General features: G+C 35.7%; 1 protein-coding gene across 2 annotated transcripts in view; it reads left to right on the top strand.

The window, feature by feature from the left end:
• LOC133526958 (protein unc-13 homolog B) overlaps nucleotides 1-24724 on the top strand; it is a 330171-nt gene that overhangs the window by 36899 nt on the left and 268548 nt on the right. Inside the window, exons 2-5 of one of the 2 annotated variants that reach the window (XM_061863822.1) lie at nucleotides 4099-4128; nucleotides 4582-4684; nucleotides 16861-16975; nucleotides 22860-22983. In XM_061863822.1, coding sequence (XP_061719806.1) covers nucleotides 4099-4128; nucleotides 4582-4684; nucleotides 16861-16975; nucleotides 22860-22983 — 372 coding nt within the window. Of the gene's footprint in view, nucleotides 1-4098; nucleotides 4129-4581; nucleotides 4685-16860; nucleotides 16976-22856; nucleotides 22984-24724 lie in introns of both variants that reach the window. The other variant, XM_061863821.1, reaches the window with a different exon arrangement.

Below are 24724 nucleotides of genomic sequence, written 5' to 3'. Positions count from 1 at the left end.
GCTTACCTAGCTAGATGTTTTCTCGTCCAGTCTCGTGCTCTCTTGGGGAATATGAAATGTTCCGAATACAGATTATTATGAGTTATCCATCTCAGATCATATTAGATTATTACAATTTATTTTCTCTTGCTTTTTCTTACATGATTTAAATTATAATTCTGTACTTTAGTTACAAAATCTTATCTATTTTAATACTTTTGAATACAGTGCCGGATTAAGATATTTTGATGCCCTAAGCATTTCTAGACCATGGTGCCCCCTCATCAAGATTACATTGAATTTTCTTAGTAAATTGAGTGACGTTTATTGCCGCATTACTGCTGAGAATAGACTTTCAATCCGTCACATCATTTTATCACGGAAATTGACAGTACTGCAGCAGTAATGTAACAGTAGGTAAGGTCAAGTGTAAGCAAATTCGAAGATCGTGTTTCGCATGAGGCCGGAAGCCAAGTAGGGATTGCAATCCGGTCCGGCGGATCCGGTAATCCGGCCGGATCCGGCACTTTTCAGGACCTACCGGATCCGGTAAAAATCACCGGATCCGGTAAAATTAAAAAATGCCTAAATACAGCACGCGCTGTGCGTTTTAGAAGAGGAAAAGGCGACGGATGAGAGATATGTAGTTGAACAAAACAGAAAACGAATGAAAAAGTTTAAATTTAGTGAGATAAAAATATATTTATTATGAAGATGACTGGGAACAGGAGAGGATTTCTTCTTCTTTATTGGTGGCACGATATGACGATTACATAAATACTGTAACAGAAGGAAAAATTAAAGAATGGAGATGCCATGGAAAGAATTTTTAATTTATGCTAAAGAGAAGGTTAATGTTATGTCATAATGTTGTGATAGGAGATTAAAACCAAACAAATGAACGGGATTACGTCGGCGGTTCTCAACTGACTAGAGTTGGGCTCATCAATATGTGTGAATGAATATTTAATAATATTGATAATGTTTAGTTTACTTCCATTATATATATATGTATATGATAAATTATAGATTCATTTTTATTCAAATTTAAGAGAGAATCTTTTATCTTTACAATTTCATCCAATCTTATGCAATTTCCTTTATCTCCTGGTACGTGCTACTCTACGTCTAGCCAATTCTTTATTTGATCCATGTATTTTTTCTTAGGAAGTCCCTTTCCGCGATGGTTTTAAATCCTACACTATTATTTTGCGTATGAGATCGTCGTGTCGTGTTGTGTTCCCTATAATTTGACCAATATACTTTTCTGTAAATTATTATTTTATTTAATCATACAGTTTACTACTTTCTCGGACAAAAAAAAATAGAACAAGGTAATATTGGAATTAAAAGTAAAATGTCTTCTTTTGTTACTAGAATGGATGTCAACGTTACAAAGAATTCAATCAGAGAACAGTTACGAAAACTTGTCCTTTCAACAAGTTTTATTTCCCACCCCACATCCCCTCATCGGGCTTTGGAAACTAATCAAAATTATAATAAAATTGTAAACGAAAATTTGAGCACTTCCGAATGGTTAAATATAATAAAAAACCGATTTCACATTTTATTTTTAAAGTGATATTGACATTGTAACACTTTTTACTACTAAGTTCTATTTTATTGTTAAGAAGTTATTTTATTAACTTCAAATTATAGATTTAGGAATACGTATTACGCAAAAAACTAGAAAAATATGTCATTTAATTAACTTATATATTCCTATACCAATCCGGATCCGGTTCGGCCGGATCCGGCCGGATCAGGGTCAAAATCCGGCCGGATCCGGCCGGATTGAAAATCAATCCGGTTTGCAATTCCTAAAGCCAAGTCAACCAATATCGATGTGTAAGACAGGCCGTACTCCGCACAGGGTTTTGTAACCTCTAGAGCTTTCCTGCGAAGCTCATTCATGTGAGGGCAAAGGCCTTCAGTAGGGGCTTAGCCATCTTTTAAATAGCAAATTATTGACCAGACCTGACATTTCACGGACGGCGTGGTCTCGGAGAAGACTGGGTAATGTCGACATCATTATCTTGACGTTGGAGGTAATTTTGGAACTTAATCAAACGCGATTAAGTCCCGTTTTCTTAAATAATAATGTATCACAATTACCTAGGCCAATAAAATTAGATTTTCTCGGATTTGGTCCTAAAAATGCGTGTAATCCGAGTTTGCTCCATCCCAGGAGGTGTGCTGGTAAATGTTTCCTCTTTTTCAGTTTTTTTCTTGTAATTCGAAAACGGTACGTCCGTTGGAAAAATTGTTCTAATTATGACTAAAATTGATATCTGAGGATCCGAAATGTAATTTAACTATGTTCTTGCAATAAAATTTATTGATTGATTGAAGATACCTTAATATGTATTCGAAGTAAATTGTAAAAAAAAGATCGACATTTTTTATTTTTGGTAAAATCATGTAATAATCCAAATACGCCTTACCAGTGTCTGATCCACCAAGTGCTATGGTTTGGCAATCCAAAGGAAAAAAATATCTCCTAAGTATCCCAAAAGGTATGCACACCTCTTGGGATGGAGCAAACTCGGATTACACGCATTTAAGACCAAATGAAAGTATTAAAACAATTTCCAGCTTGCTGGGAATTAATTATTATTTATTATTATTTTTCGATCTAATTTGATTGGCCTTAATCATGAAACTTTAAATCAGTGTTTTTAAAAGCAAAGGCTGAGCTTTCCATAAGGCTAAACGCGCGGCGCGTTCGATCGGCGCTTACGGATAGGCCAAAGGTCGAGCTGGAAGAAAGCCAGGCTTGAATTTGACCAATGACGAGGTAAGAATGGCTGGACGTCCGGAGCGTCCGATCGCGGCGCGTTATCATACAATACAACCAACGGCGAGGTGTAAGCAAAGCAGAAGGCCCAGCTGCGAGAGAGGACTTGGATTTAGATTCATAGCCAAGTGAAAGTGAGGCAGTTTGCATAAAGTAGAAGGCCTAGCGTCGCATAAGACTTAACGCCGAACTGCAAAAGAGTGGCTTGAAATCGAACCTATGTAATCACGGTTCTCCTACTGCTCAGATAAGATACTTTTGGTTTTCGGCCTTCGCGGGGCCCTTTATAACACTTTGACAATTAGGTCGCAGGATCGCGGCTCTGCAGAAATTCGGCCTGGCCGACACATCTGGTGTGCAAGAGAGCAAAATTCGCTACAAAATCGGTAATCAAAAAAATAATCGTCGAGAAAATCAGTTGGTCACAAGCCCGACGGTAAGATTTTTTGACCATGAGCTTTGAGGGCCTCCGCGTAAGGTTGGAGATGTGCTTACGTGTCCTCACTCTCTTACGACCCTTCGTTATTATATGGGTACACACATACCAAAAAGTTTCGTGTACATAAGTACTACACTACGACTGCGATGCTGATGCAGCCTGTGCGTTTTTTTTCCTACGATTTTGGTGCCCCCCTAGACGTGGTGCCCTAAGCAAGTGCTTATTTTGCTTAATGGTTAATCCGGCACTGTTTGAATAAGTGCCTGTGCCGTAACTTAGCTAGTAATTAATCTCTACTAATTTTGTTGTGGACTATTTAACAATATTGTAAGTATATTGCAAACAAGATTAGGAGTAATTCTTGGTATCCGATTAAGCTGAATTTCTGAACGTAATTTTAATAATGTAGTAGGTAATATTACGTGCTTGATGATGGAGGCTACAGTTGTAGGCCACTGAATATGGCTTAATAAAATATTTTCGTAATTATGAAAATATATTTTAGTCACATTTATTGTGACTGCCTCGTGGATATGACGTCTGACTTTCATTCCGGAGGTCGCGGGTTCAAATCACCAATGGGTTTCTCGGAACTTACGTACGAAATATCATTTGATATTTACCACTAGCTTTTCGGTGAAGGAAAACATCGTTTGGAAACCTGCATACATCTGCGAAGAAATTCAAAGGTATATGTGAAGTCCCCAATCCGCATTAGGCTAGCGTGGGGACTATAGCCCAAGCCCTGTTGTGCATGAGAGGAGGTCTGTGCCCAGCAGTGGGACGTATATAGGCTGAATTATTATTTATTGTGACGGATTTTATATTTAACTGTACATGAAACCTGAATTAGGACTAACATTGTTATTTTCTTTTGTTACAGTTAAAAAAGCGCGTTATGTCGGTATACAAGGTGAGTCGCATATACTTTATATGCAAATATAATATTTATTTAAATTACGTTCATATGTTAGATACATGTGTTATATGGCTATCTATTCAGCAATTGCTTCCTTAAAGCTTGGGAATGTATTAACACATACATCTACATTGTATTCCATCATAATCATAAAAAATATTCGATATTACTTTAAACATTAAGGTATGCGACTAATTTGTACGGTAAAAAATGACTGCATGTATCCAGTAAGATGGCAACCACGGCGTTTTGTCACACATCAAGTGATAACGTCTGAAAACTTTTATTTTCTCAAGATTTTCGCTATTTTTTTCACAAAAGTAACCGTATACATATAATTGTGGCCATTATGGCCGTGTTCCTCTTCATTTATTTCGAAGTCTTCTGCTAAATGTTTAAAGAAAGAAAATCAAACATGGCGGTCCTATATAATTTTCTATTCAACAGCAACACAATTCAACACGTACGTGACACTCAAGCTGCAGAATGTCAAGTCGACGACGGTGACAGTTAAGGGGCCCACACCGTGCTGGGAGCAAGATTTCCTGTTGTAAGTACACATGCCAAAACAAACTTTAACAATAAAGCTGGAAAGCTCAAATTCTACTGAAGACTGTCGCAGTCGAAGAAGTCGATTGCTAAAGTTCACAATGCTGTGAAAACAGAAATGAATTTTATGTAATAGGCGCTAGGGGATATTGTTCTTTGAAGTTGATTATTTATACAAGGAATAAGCTAAGCAATAGAGGTTTCTGTTTAACAGTAGCGAGGTTCTTTGTGGCTGTATATCTATTGTATGCCTATGATATCTTGGGTTTAGAGTTTTATCATAGAATTCGTGAAGACTTGTGGTATTGTTTTCTTACTTTGCTCAACTTAAAAGAAAACTTTTTCATTTTGATGCAACCAATATTTTACGCTTTTGTCAAGCAGTATTTACTCGTTTTTAAATTTCCAAAAAATAATTAGTTTAACTAGAAAATGTTTAACGGCCTCCTAACCTGGTCGCTAGTGAATCTCTTACGCAGATTCACTAGCGACCAGGTTAGGAGGCCGTTAAACCTTTTCTAGTTCTGAAGGTTTCGGGTTCGAATTCCCTACATGTTATATACAATAATAAGAATCTTAAATACTGTAAACTCATTTTCGTGATACATTTTATAAAATTGAAACTAAACACTATTACGATTTAGGCAAAAAACAGCGTGGCTCTGTTATATATAATTGTCGGAGGACGGCTAAAATATGCCATACTTATAATAACATTTTAGACACTAAAAACTATGCCATCTATGACAAATAGAGCAAACTAGCGTGTTACGTTGTTATGATATATCTGAGTAAAGTATGGTATATCTGAGGTCAGCATAAAAAAACAAAAGAACGTTGACATATTCAGAGTAAAAAAACAAAAGAACGTTGACATCGAAAAGGGGATTGAAGCGATGCTGTCAATCAACCTTCAGATGAGAACGAAAGGGAGAAGATGACGTCTGTGGTGGTTCCTGGAACGAACCCACATGGTTTGCTGAAATGTGTAAAAGTGCTCTGATTTGTAATCAGTCGTGTCTATAAAAGACTAGTAAAGACTGTGAGTTGGATATCGTATTTAATTGAAAGCCCTCGTCAACCTACGATTAAAGGATCTAATATGCTTCCGTTAGTATGATACGCCCACGAGTCCCGATATATAAATAAATATCTGTTATGTATCTATACCGTCGTGTACCACCCACAACACAAGCCTTTTTGAGCTTACTGTGCTTTAGTCTTATGTTAGTCGAATTGTGTGAGTTACAATTATCCTTTTTTAACGACAAAAAATATTAAAATAACTTCCTTAAACAGAAAAAAATAACCCAGCATTGCTTATTTCATTCATCATGTCTCGTCAAGAATATGACGTGTGTGACGCGTATCGTGCAAGCCCATAAGCCTATATAAGGCTTTCGGGCTAAATAATTATTCAATTTAATTTTAATGTAATGTTTTATTTTTGATTATGTAAATTGTATTGATTATTTATTACGTGCTATTTATTGTTTTTATTTTACTCTTTTTTTCGTTGATAATTATTTTATTGATTTGTGATTTAACTGACATACTTATTAATATTACACCTATGACATGTAAAATTTTAATTTTATGAATAAATGAATATGGAATATACGGTGATAGCTTAAAAATTGATTCTCGTTTTCACTTATTGGTCAAAAAAATAATAATCGTTAAAAATGTTTAAAAAAAAACCATCACCCCTAACACAAAGCGTGTGCAATAGAGATAGCAACAGGCGATCAGTGTACAAAAATATATCTGGAAATCGTCTCACCTTTTGTAATGGGTGTCAATACAATTACCTTTGTATAGAAAGACAATTAAATAAAGTTTTAAGTTTTGTTTTTTTTTTTTATCCATGTAACAATTGTATGTAATATAAAGGTTAAATAAAAGGCAATTTATGAATCTCATGGCAGAGTATAATAATTTTCTGAAACAAATCGTGTTATTAAATAAAGTCAGCTGTCAACAGGTCTTAGAAACACTCCAACACGATATTCGATTTCCCTTTAAATTGTTTTATTTATTACTATAATTAGGTTATCTATCGTACAAAATTTCCAATGTAACTGAAAATTTCTATTTTTGCAGCACAAATTCTGCTCGCATTGGCACTTTACACTTAAAACCCCGCTAACAACTTATTGCATTACGAGCTTAATTCAGTTGACTGGTTCTCGGTAATGAAACTTCGCCAATTCAGCGCTTTATTTTCACCTGGACGACTTTTCTAGTTATTATATTTGCAAAACCGCTGATAGAGAAGTATCAATTTTATTGGTGCACTCCGCTTAGACATTAATGATGACATGTCAGTGCCAGGTGAATACATTTTGTACCTGAATCAAAATGTATTTAAATGACAGATCTCAAATTCTGTTTAGATTTGAAGAAATGTTTACTACTATTCGATCGTAGTATACAGATATATCGATCTGTTTGCGCCTAGATTGCGCCTGTTGCTATCTCTATTATATGCGCATAATTATATTGCTGTCAAACTTGCACAGTGACATTGACAACCGGCATCGTGAGCGGGACAGCAATATGATTATGCGCGCGCAATAGAAATAGTAACAGGCGCGTCAATGTACGAAAATATATGTGGAAAGCGTCTCTTTTTTAGTATGTATGTATGTTGGTGCAAGCGAAGGAAATCGGTATAATTTTTCAATTGGTTATTTATTTAATTAAAGTCTACCTTTCAAAAATCAACTAGACTTTATTACAATATTGATAAAGTTATTGTGTTTGATTGCTTGCCTAAATTACCTACCAATAATAATAAAATATATAAGCGAAGAGTCTCGACCTTGAGATACTCTCGCTAGGTGGTTGGGCCAAGGGTCAGATGTAGAAGGCGGTAGTCTTGGAGACGGCGCGGATATTCCAGCGGTTCCTCTATCTCTGCGGCACTGACCACCGGCCGCTTCTTGGGCCTTCCCCACTTGCTGGGAGCACTCTATAATGTGTGTATATAAATAAATAAATAAATATTCTAATAAACCTTAACATAATAGTACAATATTCCGAGAAGCTTTTTATAAATACGCAAAGTATTTAATATTTAAGCAGGTACGAGTATAACGGGTTTGCGCTAATTATTTCGCGGATTAGCAAAGTAATATTTTTGCTTTAATCAATTTAAGCAGCTTTAACATAAATAGAATAATTATTCGAGAATTCCATTTTACGGTTATTTATAGTTATTAGTTTTTCAGGTTTATTTTTGTATAAAGTATAGAAAGTAGGTTCAAATAATATAAAGCTTTGACTTTTTACTCGGTTACAACGTGTAAACGCTTTGCTTTGAAATACCATCGTGATTTGGAACATTTGCCAGCTTTAGTGATAAAAAGCCTTATGAAACTCGAATGTTTATTTAAATATAAGTCTTTCTGGGTCTAAGAATTGCCTGGTCGGCTAGATAAAGTAACGAATTGTTAGGGGAATGAAGGTTACGTGACAGGGATTGCAATTTTTTCTCACCAGATGGGATCTCTGCAAATGAACGTATAGGTTATATCAAGCACTTTAATTCTTTTAAATTAGTTTTTCGTATTTGAGCCCATATACTACTGGGCAATGTTTTGAGGCAAAATAAAAATTTCCGAACTCCAAATATGTCATTATGAAATATAGGTACCAGAAGAATGAAACAAAAGCAAATTATTGATGTGTATATATAAATGAGTAAAGCGATATGTGAGATAGAAAACAAACGATCCCAGGCCGCAAAAAATACGGAATTCAGTACCAACTCTGATTGATCATTTTATATTTTAAGATATAAATAAATCTATACACAGCTATTATAAACTCTCGAACTTACGGTCACAGACTTTAGGGTTATAATTAATTCATTTAGGGTTCAAGCTAATTTGCTTTTCAATATTAAAGCCCTGAAGGGCTCAACAATACATAGATATGCGTCAAAAATAACTGCAAAGGTCGTCTGTATGTATGTAGAGCATTGGTTTTTTTGTGCTGTAAAAATATACAAACATACAAATATAAAAATCTGGTGTTGAATATTTTTTGAACACTACTACACTACAAGTAGTAGCTTAGAGTATAGATTCGGTTAAGAGTCAAAGAGTGTCATACAAATAAATAAAAATATTGAAACTCCCTGCATTCTAGAAACAACTGTTTTATTTTTAAATATGAATCCTGTTATTAATAGAACTTAATTTATCAATAAAGATTTAGAATAAAATGTTGAATGTGTACAATATTTTGTATACTTGGCCTCACGAGGCTAATAGTATATCAAATCTGACAACCCGTTGAAAAAAATAAAATGACAATTTGGTAAAGGTTGCTAAAGGTTTCTTAATAAGGTGGAATATAAGCCATTTTTAAATTTTAAAAACTGTTCTGCAGTTATTTTCGCGTCTCCCGCCCACGTTGTTTCATTGTACCTACTCTGTAATTTGCAGACAATGTGAGCATTGGAAAATCCGCAGGAATTCGGCTGAAATTCGAGTGCCAACTGAAAGCAGCTAATTGTCCCTATTGAGACCCGGTCTATAACGACAGCTTAATTCGCTAGTGAAATAATTGGTCCGCATAAAACAATCGATTAGGTATTTTAAAGTCTAATAGTAGTAGAGTAAGTGGTAGGCCATCCACATGATTTTAAATTTAGTGGCCTGTGTTATTATTAGGTTTGATTCCTGTCTAGCAACAATCGATTACTTGCATTAATTTTTATTATTTTACTTTCATATTAATAGGAGCCATCCATGAAATTGTCTACCGTTGTCCAGTACAAACGCGAATTTTCTGAAGATTTGTAGGTACAAAAGTTTTTTTTGTTGTGATTAATGGTCAAATATATGCACAGAAAAATAATCGCCTGCATTGAACACCGAAAAAAAGTCACAACACAGGAAATAAAATGCGTCTGTACGGGACGGCCCGTGGAATGCACCAATGTTTAAAATATTTTTCAATTATACTAGTCCAAATATGCCATCCATGTTAATACACTATGTTTTAAAAAGTCCTTCTAAGTTAACTGAACCAACTTGACAGCACTGCAACTATATTGGCGATGTTCTACTGTAAGTCTCATATTTTCATTTCATACTCTAATTAGTGATCTGATGATTAGGCATCTGTAGAGCTGGAGGGTTTCAAGACTTATTTAACCTTTTGTTACTCAGTTCGTCGAAGTCTCGGCGGATGGGAAGGTTAGACCACATTTGCGTTTTAGTGGCTTCTTGCTGAAGGTTTTTGTTCCTACGCAGGGATCTATGTTACTCAGAATGGGCACCGGTGGGTGCGCGGTGACTTCATTATGACACTGAGAATTTGGCATGAATTGGACGATTATTCTAATTCCAGGAAATGTGTCATAAATTATAAAATCAAATAGACTCTAAGTAATCGAATTCTATCTAAGCTTAAGAATGAGGTAATAAATTGGGATCATTTTAAAGCCTACCTTTATCCGCGACTGTTATCATAGGCCCTTAAATCCTGGCGAGAAAATATTTCTCTTTATACGGTTCGGCCTAATCTTTAGCAATATTTCGCAACATTCGAGAACTCTTAGTTCCAGCTGCTTGCGAGCGTTCGTCTCAGCTTTCTTTGTGAAAATGTCAATGTGTATAGCATCAATTGCTTTAAGTCGACATTAGTATCGTCGTATTTTTTAAACTATGGTATCTAAAGCTACCTAAACTAATTACAGGACTAATTATATACCTTATCCTATTGTTAGTACAAAGATTCAATCTGGCTAGGCGTTTAAAATGAGAGCGTAGCGTAACTACGTTTGCATGGCGGTACCCTTAAGCATTTTTTAGGAAGTAAGGAAGTCTGGGCTGTTAAAAACATTATATATATTATGCTTGTAATATTATATTTAAATAATTAGGATCACTCATAATCCCTGCACCTACCTATTCATTTAAGGCAAATTCTTGCTTAAAATCGGTAGGCGATCGTAATAAAAGTGCTGGAACTTCGAGATAGACAAAATTTCACGTCATTTCTAATAAATGGAAATTATTAAAATTGCCAAGTTGTCTCAAAATCTATAGAACTTTCAATCTTGCGATGAATAATGCGATTTAGTATTTTAGCGCTTTTCTTTGCACTTAGATGATTTTAATAAACTTATTTTAATATCATTAAACGGAGAACTTATTAAAAGGTCCTAATATTAATTTTGAAGAAAAATTATTGGTATTAGCGCCACTAGACAGTATCTAGCAGGTGCTTGTAGAGAATTTGTTTGAAATTCAGCTTGTTTGGGGCTTGTCTAATCGTTAGAGGAAGCGCATTCCAAAGACGGATTGCTTGAACAGTGAAAGAAGACGTTAGGAAACCAGTATGGTGAGAGAGAGAACAGAAAGTTTAAGAGAACGGGCAGAGCGCAGCTCGCAGCCTGGGCGGGGGGTCATAAAGTTGAAGTTACATTTGAGATATTCTGGAGTGGAGGGCTCGAATAGGATATAGAAAAGTGAGGAGAGTATTCGAAAGGAACGGCGCTGACGTATGGGAAGCCACTTGAGCTGGCGACGGTAGCTGGATATATAATCAAACTTTCGAATTCCAAAAATGAAGCGTATTCCATTGTTTACGAGTCGATCGAGTTTGTTGAGAGAATTTTGACACATGTTCGTTGTACACACATCAGCATAATCAATGAGCGGGAGGATGAGTGCTTGAACGAGCAATTTCTTTGTGCATACCGGAAGAAAATTTTTGAAGCGGTAGAGTGTGCGTAAGGTACAAGTGACCTTCCGGTTCACTTCCGAAAGTTGCCCGTCCCATGAGAGATGCCTGTCAATGACTAAACCGAGGTCCTTCACTTGACTCGAAATAGGTATGACCGAGCCGTCAAAAATAATCGGTGCAACAGAAAGTGCATCCAACTTTAAGAGTTGCCATCGACTACCCAGAATGATGGCCTGGCACTTAGAGGGGTTGACAGAGATGCCAAAAGAACTAGACCAGTCACTTATGTGATCCAGATCATCATTGATAGCCTCAATTGCGGAATTGACATCCGCAACCTCGGCTTGGGCGTATTTGCAGATCGTCTGCATACAGGTGATGGTCGCATTTGAGTCTGTGTGTGATGAAATTAATAAACACCAAAAGTAACAATGGAGAGACCTTGTGGTACTCCAGTAATCACACCAATCAGACTGACACCTATCTCTACGGACAGCTTGGGTGCGACCGGACTGGTACGATTCAAACCACGCCATTGACTCTGATGAGAACCTGAGATGGGAAAGAGCAGCCAATAGAAGGTCATGGTCAACAACGGTAAAGGCATTCGAGAAGTCAATGAGAACAAGCGCTGTAACTTTCGAGGATTCCATGCCCTGTCTTATGTCCTCAGTGACTTTCAAAAGCGCGGTGGTCGTGTACTATGCCCCGCCCGAAACCCAGATTGACATGGAGACAACACACTGTTAGAATAGATACATTTTGAAATTTGGTTATGTGCTGCAGCCTCTAGTATCTTGGACATGAATGGGAGAATAGATATAGGCCTGAAGTGATTTAGAGAGCTGGGGTTAGAAATTTTGGGTAGCGCGATGACATAGGCTTTACGCCAAGAAGATGGAAATTGTCCAGTATGAAAAGAGAAATTGATAATATGGGTTATTACAGGAAGATTTATATATCATATATATTGTTGTCTGAGTGCCCACAACACAAGCTTTCTTGAGCTTACTGTGGGGCTTAGTCAATTTGTGTAATAATGTTCTATAATATTTATTTATTATTTATTTATTTATTTAAAAAGTGTTTATTTAAAGGCTCAGTAAGTATTTAAGTATACTTACTTATTGAGCTGTTGCTGATGAAGCACAGATACAATGATTTTTGACAACCGATTTGCTTTGATAATTTCTTCAAGTTACATAACATAACACAAGATTTTTGAACTGTAGGCCAAATTAAATAGCGTTATCACTCAATCTGTTAGAAACCATACGTAACTTAAGCCTACATATATTTTAAAATGTAATGATATTTTAAACACAACAAGTGATAGTCTAGTAATCGTAACAAAACTATGTGCGATTACTAATTCATATTTTAGAAATCATATGTTCAGTACTTTAATAAAAAAAAAGTTTATTCACTTTTCATGCTTTATAACTATTTACACCCCTGTTCATAAACGTCTACTAAAGTTGACAAGCCGCTAATAATCGTTTGTCCCTTTCCGACGTATTGGTATGATGGAAAGGGACCAACGATTATTAGCGGCTTGTCAACTTTAGTAGACGTTTATGAATAAGGAGGTTACAATATACTCCTGCCAAACCACAGAGTGAAACTGTTGAGCCATTTTGGGTTCAAGCTTATTAGCTACATAATACAAGCTAATTAGGTTGTCATACTTACAATATGAAATGTCCAATGGAATGTAAACCCTAAATGGCTCAACAATTAAGGTCCATGACTATCATAAGTTAAATATACAAGTAAAACTTTACAATTATGTTTAATATATATATATACATATTAATATACACATGATAACATCCTAGCAATGCCTAAGGGTAGGGCACTCTTGACGAAACATGTTCGTCCCTTAGAAGGGACGCCTAACTACATGTACACGTCAAGGCGGCCAAAGGGCCTGACAGCTACCCCTCTCAGAGCTTATTCCCATGACTACCAGAGTACTAGCCTCTGTGAAACTATTATAAATACCCGTAGTTGTTAAGGATCTAGAGAACTCGCTTATTTTGGTTTATATAGCTGAGTAAGTGAAAGGAATAGAAGACCAGCTGCTTGCGTAGAAATTCGGTCAGGAAATACGGCCAAGATATTTGGCGAGACGCCAAAGGGATATTTAACATTATCTTTACCGCCGTAACTCTTTTGGTTTCACTTTAGTTACGGAACGAGTTCTCGGAGTATTGATTTGTGTATAATCTTGTTATAGGTTCTAGTAACATTGAACGCTCAGAGCATGGAATCATATATCTGTGATTGAACGATATTAAGATGATACACGGGCTGTGGTATTGTAATAACTGTAATGGTTGAGATTTCGTAAACCGTCCCGATTCAACTAATGTTTGATATGTCCGCATTTAAGAATTATTTCGCTTAAAATTTAGATTTTTCTTCCCAAGTGTGATGAAAAACGTTGTGTGTAACTCCGGGGGTAAGAATATTGCAAACTCGGGTCTTTAATCACCACCCTCGTGTCCAAAATTCCCCCCTCGTTGCACAATTACAGTATTATTATACATGTATAAGACTAAATTATTACAGTTGAACAACTATCATTCATTCTCTCACTAAATCTCAGACATTCACTGCACACAGCCGTCCATCGCCACGCCAACATTACAGTCAGTAGCTGATGTTAATGCGGTACTCGACTGAAAAGTTCTCCATTATAAAATCGTGAGATTGTATTGTATGAAATACTATTATTATGTGAAAGTGTATTATATGAAATCTTATTAGTTTAATATAACGCCGAATAAACCATGATGTCAAAACATAATTATCTATTTACCCAACTTAAGTGCCTATTAGTAAACGTCTTTAATTTAAGCGCTACTGTTTTGGTTGGGTCATAACTATCATCAGTACTGAATAGGTAGGTACAGTCAGCATCAATAGTAGCGGATGAAACAACGCGCCAAAAGTATCTGACATCTCGGATAACTTTTCCAAATATAGATAAATCTCCCAAATTTACATTCAAAAGTAAATATTTTACAGTCTTAATTGTTCTAGGTATAAAACCATCACTTTTTGTTAAGTTGTTACAGAATTTTTGAGACCTTGTTTGATCCGCTACTTTTGATGCTGATTGTACTATGCTTGCCCTGGAGCCCGATTCAGACTTAACAAATTGTTACGGTTTTGATATTATTTTGATACGACCTTGATATCATTGTATTGTAGATGACGCTGATTTTTGCATGCTAGATAAAATGAAAGTCGTGCATGTGATGCGCGCCAATCACCAAGACGATCGTCAAGGTGCTGTCAAAACCATACTTATTAAATTAGAATCGAACTACTAATGTATCACGCATTAATTTTGTTTACCTTTGATTCTGCAGTTTTAATCCGCGTTTCCATACGTTACTTAAAAATTCAAAATTAAAACAAAAAATATTACTTTGCTTATCCGCAAAAAGATAACGTGCCAGTCAATCAGTGCTATACTTACTTGCGTATTTTTACATGCAATTACCAAAATAACCATCTTATCGTATGTTTTATCTGAGAACCATTCTTTTAATAACTATGTTACATGTTTGCGAGAAAGGATTGCGTTTGAGTGTTCTGGAACAGTTAGTAATATTTTTTGTTTTAATTAATATGGATTTCCGCAAAGTAACGCCTGATTCTATTAACTATTTATAAATTCTTCATATACATATAATCCCACTGCAAAAGCTTGAGACCTATTTGCAGAATATTTTTTTGGATATACTCGTAGTTTCGAATAATTATCGTATGTAGCTATAGTATCGTATATGTATATGGTTAAAAATGAGATGATTGTACCGTTTTTGTGAACTTGTATTTCATGATATCAATGTTTTTGGGTAAAGGAATCGTTTATGGCCCCCAGGGAGAACCCAGATCATGTTCTATCCCGACCCAATTTAGGGTTTCCGCAATATATTCTTATGAGGAGAGAGCAGTTTTGTTTTTGCGAAGCTGAGGGTAATGTCGTCAAGATATTACAGAGCCGAAGCTTCGTATCGTTTTCCAAGAATGTGTGAAATGAAGAAAAAATTTAAAAACCAACTTCGAGAAAAAAAACTGCAACTCTTGGCAACTTGGTAGATCGAGAGCTCTTAGCATCATGGAGTCATGAGATCGAGTCTCGCTCTATTGCTATTCCTTTAGGTAATTAAATGAATGTAAACAACGTGGTTTTTATCGATTTGTGTTGCTTAATTTCAAACTCGGATAAATCCAACTCTCAGGTTTTGCGATTTCGGTATTTATATTCGGCAGATATTTTCTAAGAGGGTCTGGGGATTTATCCGAGTATGAAGTTAAGACGAAACCGCCTTTCCATACAAACGTAATTCCCATTTTCCTCTCTGGATATTAACATTATTGAAAATATTTTAACACAATTTGGTGTGTTTTAATCATAGCTATGCCCGACGGTTTGGTTTTTTAATTAAAATTATATGTTTTTTGCTCCTAACTTTTATAATAATTAAAAAACTAAAAAAATAAAATAGTCGGGTAGAGCAATGACTAAAATACATAAATATTCTTTAAAAATATTTTCCATAATGACACATTTTCGGATACTTGAAACATTTGTTACTTAACCAACCAAATATAAAACTGCCTGGATCAGTCAGCATCGTTTCGGCTTTAACCTGTTTCATTTCATCGTGTAATGTTTTTATATACCCACAAATGACCAAACATTTCGTCTGGTTTTAGGTTTCTTAATAGGGCGAAGTAATAATAAATATTAAAAAAACTAAATTACTAATGATTAATCAAATCATACCGATATTCCATTATATATTCCTAGTATCAAAATGCCATGATTATAGCAGCATTATTGTTACGAGTACGTTGAGTAAGTAATGATATCGTAGTAAAACTTCTGTATGTTTTGACACATTGATTTAAATTAATTGACTTGAAGAATATTCTTGCCCAAAATGCCCAATAAAATAACTTGTTGTGGTTGGTTAACATTTTGTTAAAAACCTACAGAAATATACTATTGGCGGTGAATTTACCATTTTGCCTTTACTTCAATCATTGTGGTTTTGTTAGAAGTCTGTGCTAAGTACAAGATTAATTTGTATTTAAAAGCATTTAAATTGTATAATTATGGCATTATTAAATGTTTCGATTTAGTCCAAGCCACACAGTGAGAGTGAATCAGAATAAAATGTTTGTGATAAAATCAGAATAAAAAGTATGTTAATGTATCACAAACTGTCATCATTAATCGATTAAAATTTACCCAGGTAATTGTGGTTAAAATAACATGACTGCCGTTTTAGGCTTCCGATTATCTTTAGAAATTAGGCGATTGGTCTAAAAGTGATTATTTAAATTAATTCAATAGGGTGAATACAAAATAGGATAGGATAATTGTAACATAATTATCTTGTAAAAGCAATAAATGTATAAAAAATGAATTCTTTGTTTTATCCACAGTGAAACCAACGACATCAACCAGGGCTTACTAGTAGAGGTGTGGAACAAAGGCGTCATCTGGGACCGGGCGCTCGGCTACCACTACTTGCCTCTCACCTCCGTCGCTTACAACGAGGTGAGTCTGAAAAGGATAGACGATCTGCTGAAATGAACCGTCAATTGCTGATTTAGCATTTTCTCCGGCCATGTTTGAAGAAAAAGTTCATGCGATTTCTATTTCTAAAAACTGCTTTAAATTTCTGAGTCCCTGCGTTTTTCTTTTAAAAATTAAACATTTTTAACATGTTAATATTCCGGTTGAATGCATTTAATTAATTCGATGAAGATTGCAAATACAATGTTCACGTGTTCTTCGCGGGCGAATTCGAGGCACAGTCTAATTATTAGTTAGGTATTAACTAAAAAAGTAAACATTTTTATTTCTATATTTATTATATACTAGAAAAAGTAAGTCAGACATTAAATTGAGTCCGATATTCAGCATAATAACTGTCGTTGGATTTGAAACCTCTCAGGTAACCTAATCATTCCAGACAATCGGACAAAGAATTGTGAAATCCTTATTTCTTTTTTCCTTATTATCTAGGATATTGAGGTAGAATTTTGGATATAAGAGGCTACTTATCCGGTAATGCGGGCTAATGGATTCAGATTGTAAAACTAGTAAAGTGGAGTCACTTTAGGCACTAATGCACATTCGATGGCCTAACATAAGTACCATTATGCTATATATATATATAGTCCTCCTCATCGTTTTCGATGACGGCGACCCCAAATAAACACATTATGGACGTTGTCTAGCATCAGCCCTAATGTGGCTGGCCAGGCCGAACTTGCTCTTAAATACTCTATTGCACGCGTGACAATAAAGTTGGCCAGCTGCGTTGAACGTGTACACGTAGGAGGGCTTAGGTCTCTCCTTCCGTAACTGGCGTTTTATGTCTAGGCTAGTGAGGCGGTTATCTTCGAATGTTTTGACACCGTTATGGATGGTAGAACGCCAAGAAGACCTCCTTCCAGCAAGCTCCTCCCAACGCTCAGGGTCGATGGCGCAAGCGCTCAGATGCCGTTTGAGCACGTCCTTGTAGCGCAGGTGAAGGTGATATGTGGTGTATTATGCTATACAGCTAGTATGGTGACGTGTACTTAAGTTGGGACAGTTCTGTACTTGGTCCAGATTACATCGGACCCGGGTACGTCCTTAAACTACGTCCAAAAGAGAGGTATGGGCATTGTGAATGTCATCTGGCTTTGTGTGGTAGGGCACAGCCAGTGGATGTCATTCCAGATCTAGAGCAGAGCCCAACTGGGGAAGTACCTCCACCTTACAGAAAACAGCAGCCAAATAACACTAGACCCTACTTATAGTGTTGTGTTCCTGCCGGTGAGTAAGGTTGCCAGAGCTTATCGAGGGGGGGGCGGGTTTAGGGTCGGCAACGCGCATGTAACTCCTCTGGAGTTGCAGGTGTACATAGGCTACGGAGACTGCTTACCATCAGGCGGGCCGTATGCTTGTTTGCCACCGACGTAGTATAAAAAAAAAACATATCTCATATTAGCAAAAGTTTTTATTTTGTAACAACATTTCCCCTAAGTTTTGAGTATTATCAGATATTATTTATTTATTTAAACTAACAAGATCGTCACTAATTATGTAAACTAAAACGGGACTTTATCGGATCTTGTTATTCAATCAGCGTTATATACCTTGCCCAAGGATCGTTGAACTAAATGTCTTGCGCTGGTATCATTCTAAGATTTGCATCATATCGACAGCCTGAAAGGTCGGATCTTTTATTTTGCGTCCTTGTCCGATGTATTGTACCGACTGTAAGATGTTAAATAACGAGTTCAATCCGGAGAAGAATGTCTATCAGGTAAGACCGTCTACAAGCTCTTTTGTCGCTTCTAATTCAGTAGTTCAGTAGAGAGGAAGGAACAAAACTCTTCCCTTATCGTCATAAAGGAAGAGTTGTGTCTTCCCTACCAAAAAATTTATATGGCGATGCCGGTTTTCCTTACATTAATCTTAAATTGTGTCCCAATTTATACTTCCACCTTCCTCCAAACAACCAACCAGCTTCATAAACAAATAGTAAGTTTTGTTTTATAAATTAAATTAAGATATATTAACCATTGTTTTAACTAGGCGTAAATAGAGCAACTGCTGCAAAGTCTGGGCAAACACTTGATCCAGAATACAACCGGTCATTGTGTTGCGCTACAACGGCGCCTGAACTTTGTATAATTGAGAAACCATAACTAACCAAAATTGTAATGACCTCAAATTTTTAAGGTTTTGTACCAAAATATGAGCAGGTTTATTATGGATGGCTTTATCCACGTGAGAAAATAACCGCCACTTTTTAACACCGCAGAATTGAAAGTGACGCACGCCTTTTTATCATGCTGTCACGTAGACAAGAACGACCATCATATCCGTACTGGAGAGAAAATGAAGGAAGAAAAAATACCTTTTGGTACTTTTAATTAAAACTACTTTAAATATTGAATACATTAATGCTTAAAATATAAGGCAGTAAAGGATATCAAAATGACCATACTTAGCGTTTTACTTAGGTACCTACGTTAGTGTACATACATATATATTTCTTGTAATTTTCGGTAACGGTAACGATTTTCATTTACTACTTCTTCTTAATATATTTACAAAAAATAAGCTTGTTTTTTTTAATACTTTGATAATATACTCTAATATAAAGAACATGTTATTTAAACTTTGCTTGCTATATAATATGCATACTGCATCGTTTGGTAACCAAAGTTCATATCACAAAAGGCTCCTGGCAAGGATACGTATGCCCACGCATCGAGTTTCCTCCCACGTTTGTTTGGAGATCTAATGTACCATGATTGTTCAGTTTACCTTTTCTATTATTTTAACATTACTCTCATAAATGTCAGGATTGTTTTCCTGTTTTCAACCGTTTTAGTTAACTTGACGTTTCTTTGGAAATATTTAACCATATCTTTAAAATCGAACAAAACTTGAAGACTACACGTGAAAAATATTAGTTCGCCTTTCTATTTTTCTTCGTTAACAAGCTTTGGGAATCGAAAACACTATAGTATAGGATATAAAAATGGATACGAACTTGGAGTTAGTTTTTTTCATCTTGTATTATAACTAGACACAGATATAATTTGTTGTAGTACTATAGCAAGTTGTTGTGATGTCGAGTTGTATGGTTTCAAGTTTTTTTACTACATACAATACAAAACTTCAAACACATATTAGCTATCGAACGTCGAAATCGCTATCGATGTAACTAATGTTTTTTTCTGATTAAGTAGTAGTAGTAAATGGCAGTTGACTTTGTAAGCATAATTGCCATAGCATAAACTCGGGGTGGTTCTACTTTGTGTAAGTTATCAAGGAAAGATTGGCCTTAATTAAGTCACACAATGTAGCACTTATCGGCGACCATCGTCGTCTATCGATCATTTAGAGATATTTATAACCTTTATTATCACCTGAGAATTAATTCTGAACTTTACATACCTAAATTGCGTTTATAATAGAACAAAGTGTATTAAGGGCGTTAAACAAGAATTGACGAACAAGTGTTTATTTTAATCCCGAAGCCGAAGGCGAGGGCCTAATAAATACGAGTTCTTAATTCTTGTACCGCCCGTCACACACTCAATGTTTTTCATCACGCTTGTGAGGAAAAAATAAATTTTAAGCGAACTAATTCCTAAATATGGTTACATTTCGAGAATTCGTCCGCCATATTGTAATTTTTTTACAGGTTAGGCATCGAAGGCACATCCATTGTATCCATTTTAAACGGCTATTAAATGAATCAAATTAAATATTTATAAAAACATAAAGAGTAAAAGCGGTGGTGGCCGAGTGGATATGACGTTCGACTTTCAATCCGGAGGTCGCGGGTTCAAATCCTCGAGTGTTCCTATCACACGAGTGTTTTAATGCCTAATTAAGTACAGTTACATACACTATTTTATCTACACACATATTATAAACTTTCTATGATATATTCACTATCCCAAATTACAGTCAACGTTGCTCTCTTGGGGAACTCACGGATATGTGGTGGCGCCACAGAAATATTTTTATCGCTCGTTTTACACGAAACTTTTGCTATAGTTCGTTATAGTCGGGGGCCTATTTCCGTATCATTCGATACAAACTAACATGCGAGATTTGTCAAAATTGTATGCAATTGACATTTAATTTCGAACAAAAAGGCATCTCAACTGATTTTAGAATAGAGGTCAGAACGAATCGCTTTTTTTTTTCAGAGATGTTCCAAATTTGAATGCATAACCAAATCGATTTCGATGTATAGTGAGATTATTCTAACATCACATATTTGACACATGACATTTGATGTTTGAAGTGATGTGGCTAAGACAACATAATATATCAAATCCAGCAATCGGATCGATTACAGTTACGATTTGTGAGATCGAATCGATTACCTTTATAAAAAATCAATATTAGGAACCTGCACAGCAGTCATACATGCAAATTATACTGCTAGTGACTACTTAGTATTAGCAAAATCAAGCATTTTAGGTCCAAAGTCAACTAAATTCAAATACAAGCAAAGTCAAAGTCCAAAAATACGAGCCAAGGTAACCAGATGTGAAAGAGAAGAATCATAAAAATAAAGCCAGGTGAAAAATACGAATAGAAACGGAATATGCGCACAGTAAGGCGGAGAAACTTCGACAGACTGCGCATTTGACATTTGACAAACGAATGATTTTGACGTCAAATTTGATTCGCTCAGAAATCGACATATTTTTTGCAAATCGTACGGTAAAGATCTATTATTATAATGGATTTTTAAAAGTATTTGTTTAAGTTAATGTTTTCTTAGTTGTAATACCTTATTTTTGTATTTTCTGTAGGTTATAAATATATTGATTTTATTGATTATCTTTAACTTACGAATATGTTACCCGAATCGAAAAAAATGATTTGACCACAACGCTGGTTTTAAAAAAAAAGACCCTTAGGACGTAAACGTTTGTGCAGTGATTTATTATTGTTAAATACTTCAGATATACGATGCGAAAAAAATAACTATAAGCATAATTACATTCAAAAAGTGAGTGTAGTTTAAGTGGTAACGAAAGACATATTATAATTGCGTGGTTTTGTTTTTAATTATGTGAATGGATCATACACAATCATTTACATTATATGGGTGCTGTCATGTGTCAAATATGTGATGTTAGAATAATCTCACTATAGTTTTGAAGCAATTACAACATTAACACAGATAAGAAAGTTCTTGTAACAAAACAGTTTATCGTAATGTTGGTCATTATTTACGGATTTTGAAGACATCATAGAGGATTTATGATATGTGTGTAGATAAAAAACATTCTGCCCAATATGCCCATGGGCGTCTCAGTATTCTGGCATACAATAACACCGTTTACGAGCAAGTGTAATGAAAAAAGTATGATAATGGATATCACTTACTATTGATTTCCTTACATACAAAGAAAATTAACTTACTGGCTCTTTAAGGACTGTTTTTTGGTTAACTACATTACATCCCAAGTTGTTTAGGCCGATTCTGCTTTAGCAGTTTGACATTGTTTTCATTTTATTTTGACTCGACAATTGAGTCGTGTCATCAATTCATCAGGCATCTCTCAAACCATTTTATTATAATAGTATAGCCGATTATATGGGTCGAATAAAATTGAAAGGTTTTCTTTCAATTATTTAAAACACTATCGTTGCTAATACTCACTAAAAAGGTTAGTCACCAAAATTTTTGACTACAGGGTCTACAGGTTTTTTATGATTTGGGGAGCCTGACACGCACAGCGAGCTGCAAAAGTGAGTTTATGAATGAATTCTATCCATAAAAGGGGTATGCACTTTTGCAGCTGGGTGATCATTAATGTAGATGTCAATTGAAATACTCTTACGATTTTACAAATATACCTAGTTGCAGTAAAATGAAATAAGGAATTTTTTTGTTTAGCAGGAGTGCGGCGGTCGCTGGGTGGAGCTCGAAGCCCAGTTGATGATGCGTGGCGGGGCCGTTGTGGGCACCACGGGGCCCACGGGCCACGCTCTGCTGCTTGACTGCCGGTTTGAACCGCCTTTCGGTAAGTTTACTACGCTAGTTTATTGGGGGTAGCTCAATCCAGGCGATCTGCAATGGGTGCTTCGGGGACTACGGTCTGTTTACACCCTGTTACGAGAATAATAGATTGAAACGCCGTGATAGCTACGGTTGAAATTTTCACAGATGATGTATTTCTGTTGCCGCTATAACAACAAATACTAAAAACAGAATAAAATAAATATTTAAGGGGGGCTCCCATTACAACTAACATATTTTTTTGCCGTTTTTATAAATAATGGTACGGAACCCTTCGCGCGAGTCTGACTCGCCCTTGCCCGGTTTTTACAGTTACATTTAGTTACTTTTGTTCAAATTACATAAATCAATTTTAACATTTATATACATAATTACATAAGCAGCGAGACCCCTGTGAGGAGAAACACCATCGCAATTTATATCGATTGCAATCTACTAAAGGCTCATGGAGGTGCCCACGCGATATCAAAACAAGACATATTTTTACGACAACGGGAATTGGCAGTCAGATACAACTTTCGTGATCATCGCTAATCAATGTCCTTATGAACTACATCACTTGACGAACGATTTTTATTTAGAGTTGGGTAGGGTCCACTTTTAAGATTTTCCACCTTCGCCAACATTAGTCGCCAACTTAACTTTATTGCGAATTTTCCAATCTGATTGCGAAAGGTCCTCTATCTATACAACTTTATAAATTTATTCCTAAAACAGGCTTGTTTGGTAACCGGGTTAAGCTTGTAAATAAAATCCTTACAGCACTCAATCGTGGATGTAAACCCACTATATGAAGAAATATTGCGGTCAACAAAAAGGAAAAGATCCCAGAATCTTGGCAAGGAGCTCAACTGTGCCACCGTGGCGCCGTCTGACTGGTGGCCTTGCCAATTTTATGTCCTAGTAAGGAACGAATAACCCTATTTTTAGGTTATCAAGAGTAATGCTCATAATTTTAGTGTTCGGAAACTTTTTCGGGTCAATGGTTTGAGATGAGAAAGTTATATTTTATGAATGTTTTTTTAGAGTAATTAAGAATGTAATAGTTTTTGTTAAATATATTAATTTGATCACATTTTTAAATGGTTTTATGATAATGATTGAAGTATTTAGCTTTCAAACACATGGCAGTTATACTACAAGAAAAAAATCAGAATATGGTGATTAGGACTACAAGTTCAATTTTTTTTACGCTTTTCTGCATTTGTTCTATAATACCAAGTAACATTTAGTAGATGATGATAATGTCGTGCATTATTTTTAAAAGAAAGGCACAAATTTGAACTCATGAACTTCTGTTTGCAAGTCGACCTAACCACCTGGCTGCCCTAGCAAAATCGAGTTGAAGCTTTATGCCTTTTTTCAAGTTCAAGGCCTTATACTCCGAGGTTAGGCTTTATTCTGCCCTATTCATGAACCATGGAAGCTCATTAGTAGCAGCTCTCAGTAGGTATGCGCTAATGAGTTGGGCTTGGATAAAATGGCAGAAATTTATTTTTCACTGTTTCGTGGACTAGCGTAGAATACTCGCCGAATTCAACGTTTTTTCGTAATATACAATATTTGTGTGTTATGAAACATTTTCACTTGAGGCTGCGGCTCTTATTACTTGCGGAGAATATGGGTTTGTGATGTTATATCCGGATATGTAAAGTTTGATATTTATATACCTGTGACGTGCTTTGACGCATTTGGAGCTGCTAGTACTTGAGTGAGCCCGGTCAGTCGAATAACAGGTATCCATA

Source organism: Cydia pomonella, chromosome 17, assembly GCF_033807575.1.
Source record: "Cydia pomonella isolate Wapato2018A chromosome 17, ilCydPomo1, whole genome shotgun sequence".
Taxonomy (NCBI): Eukaryota; Metazoa; Arthropoda; class Insecta; order Lepidoptera; family Tortricidae; genus Cydia; species Cydia pomonella.
The sequence above is the reverse complement of the archived record's forward strand: the minus strand, read 5'-3'. Positions and strand labels throughout refer to the sequence as shown.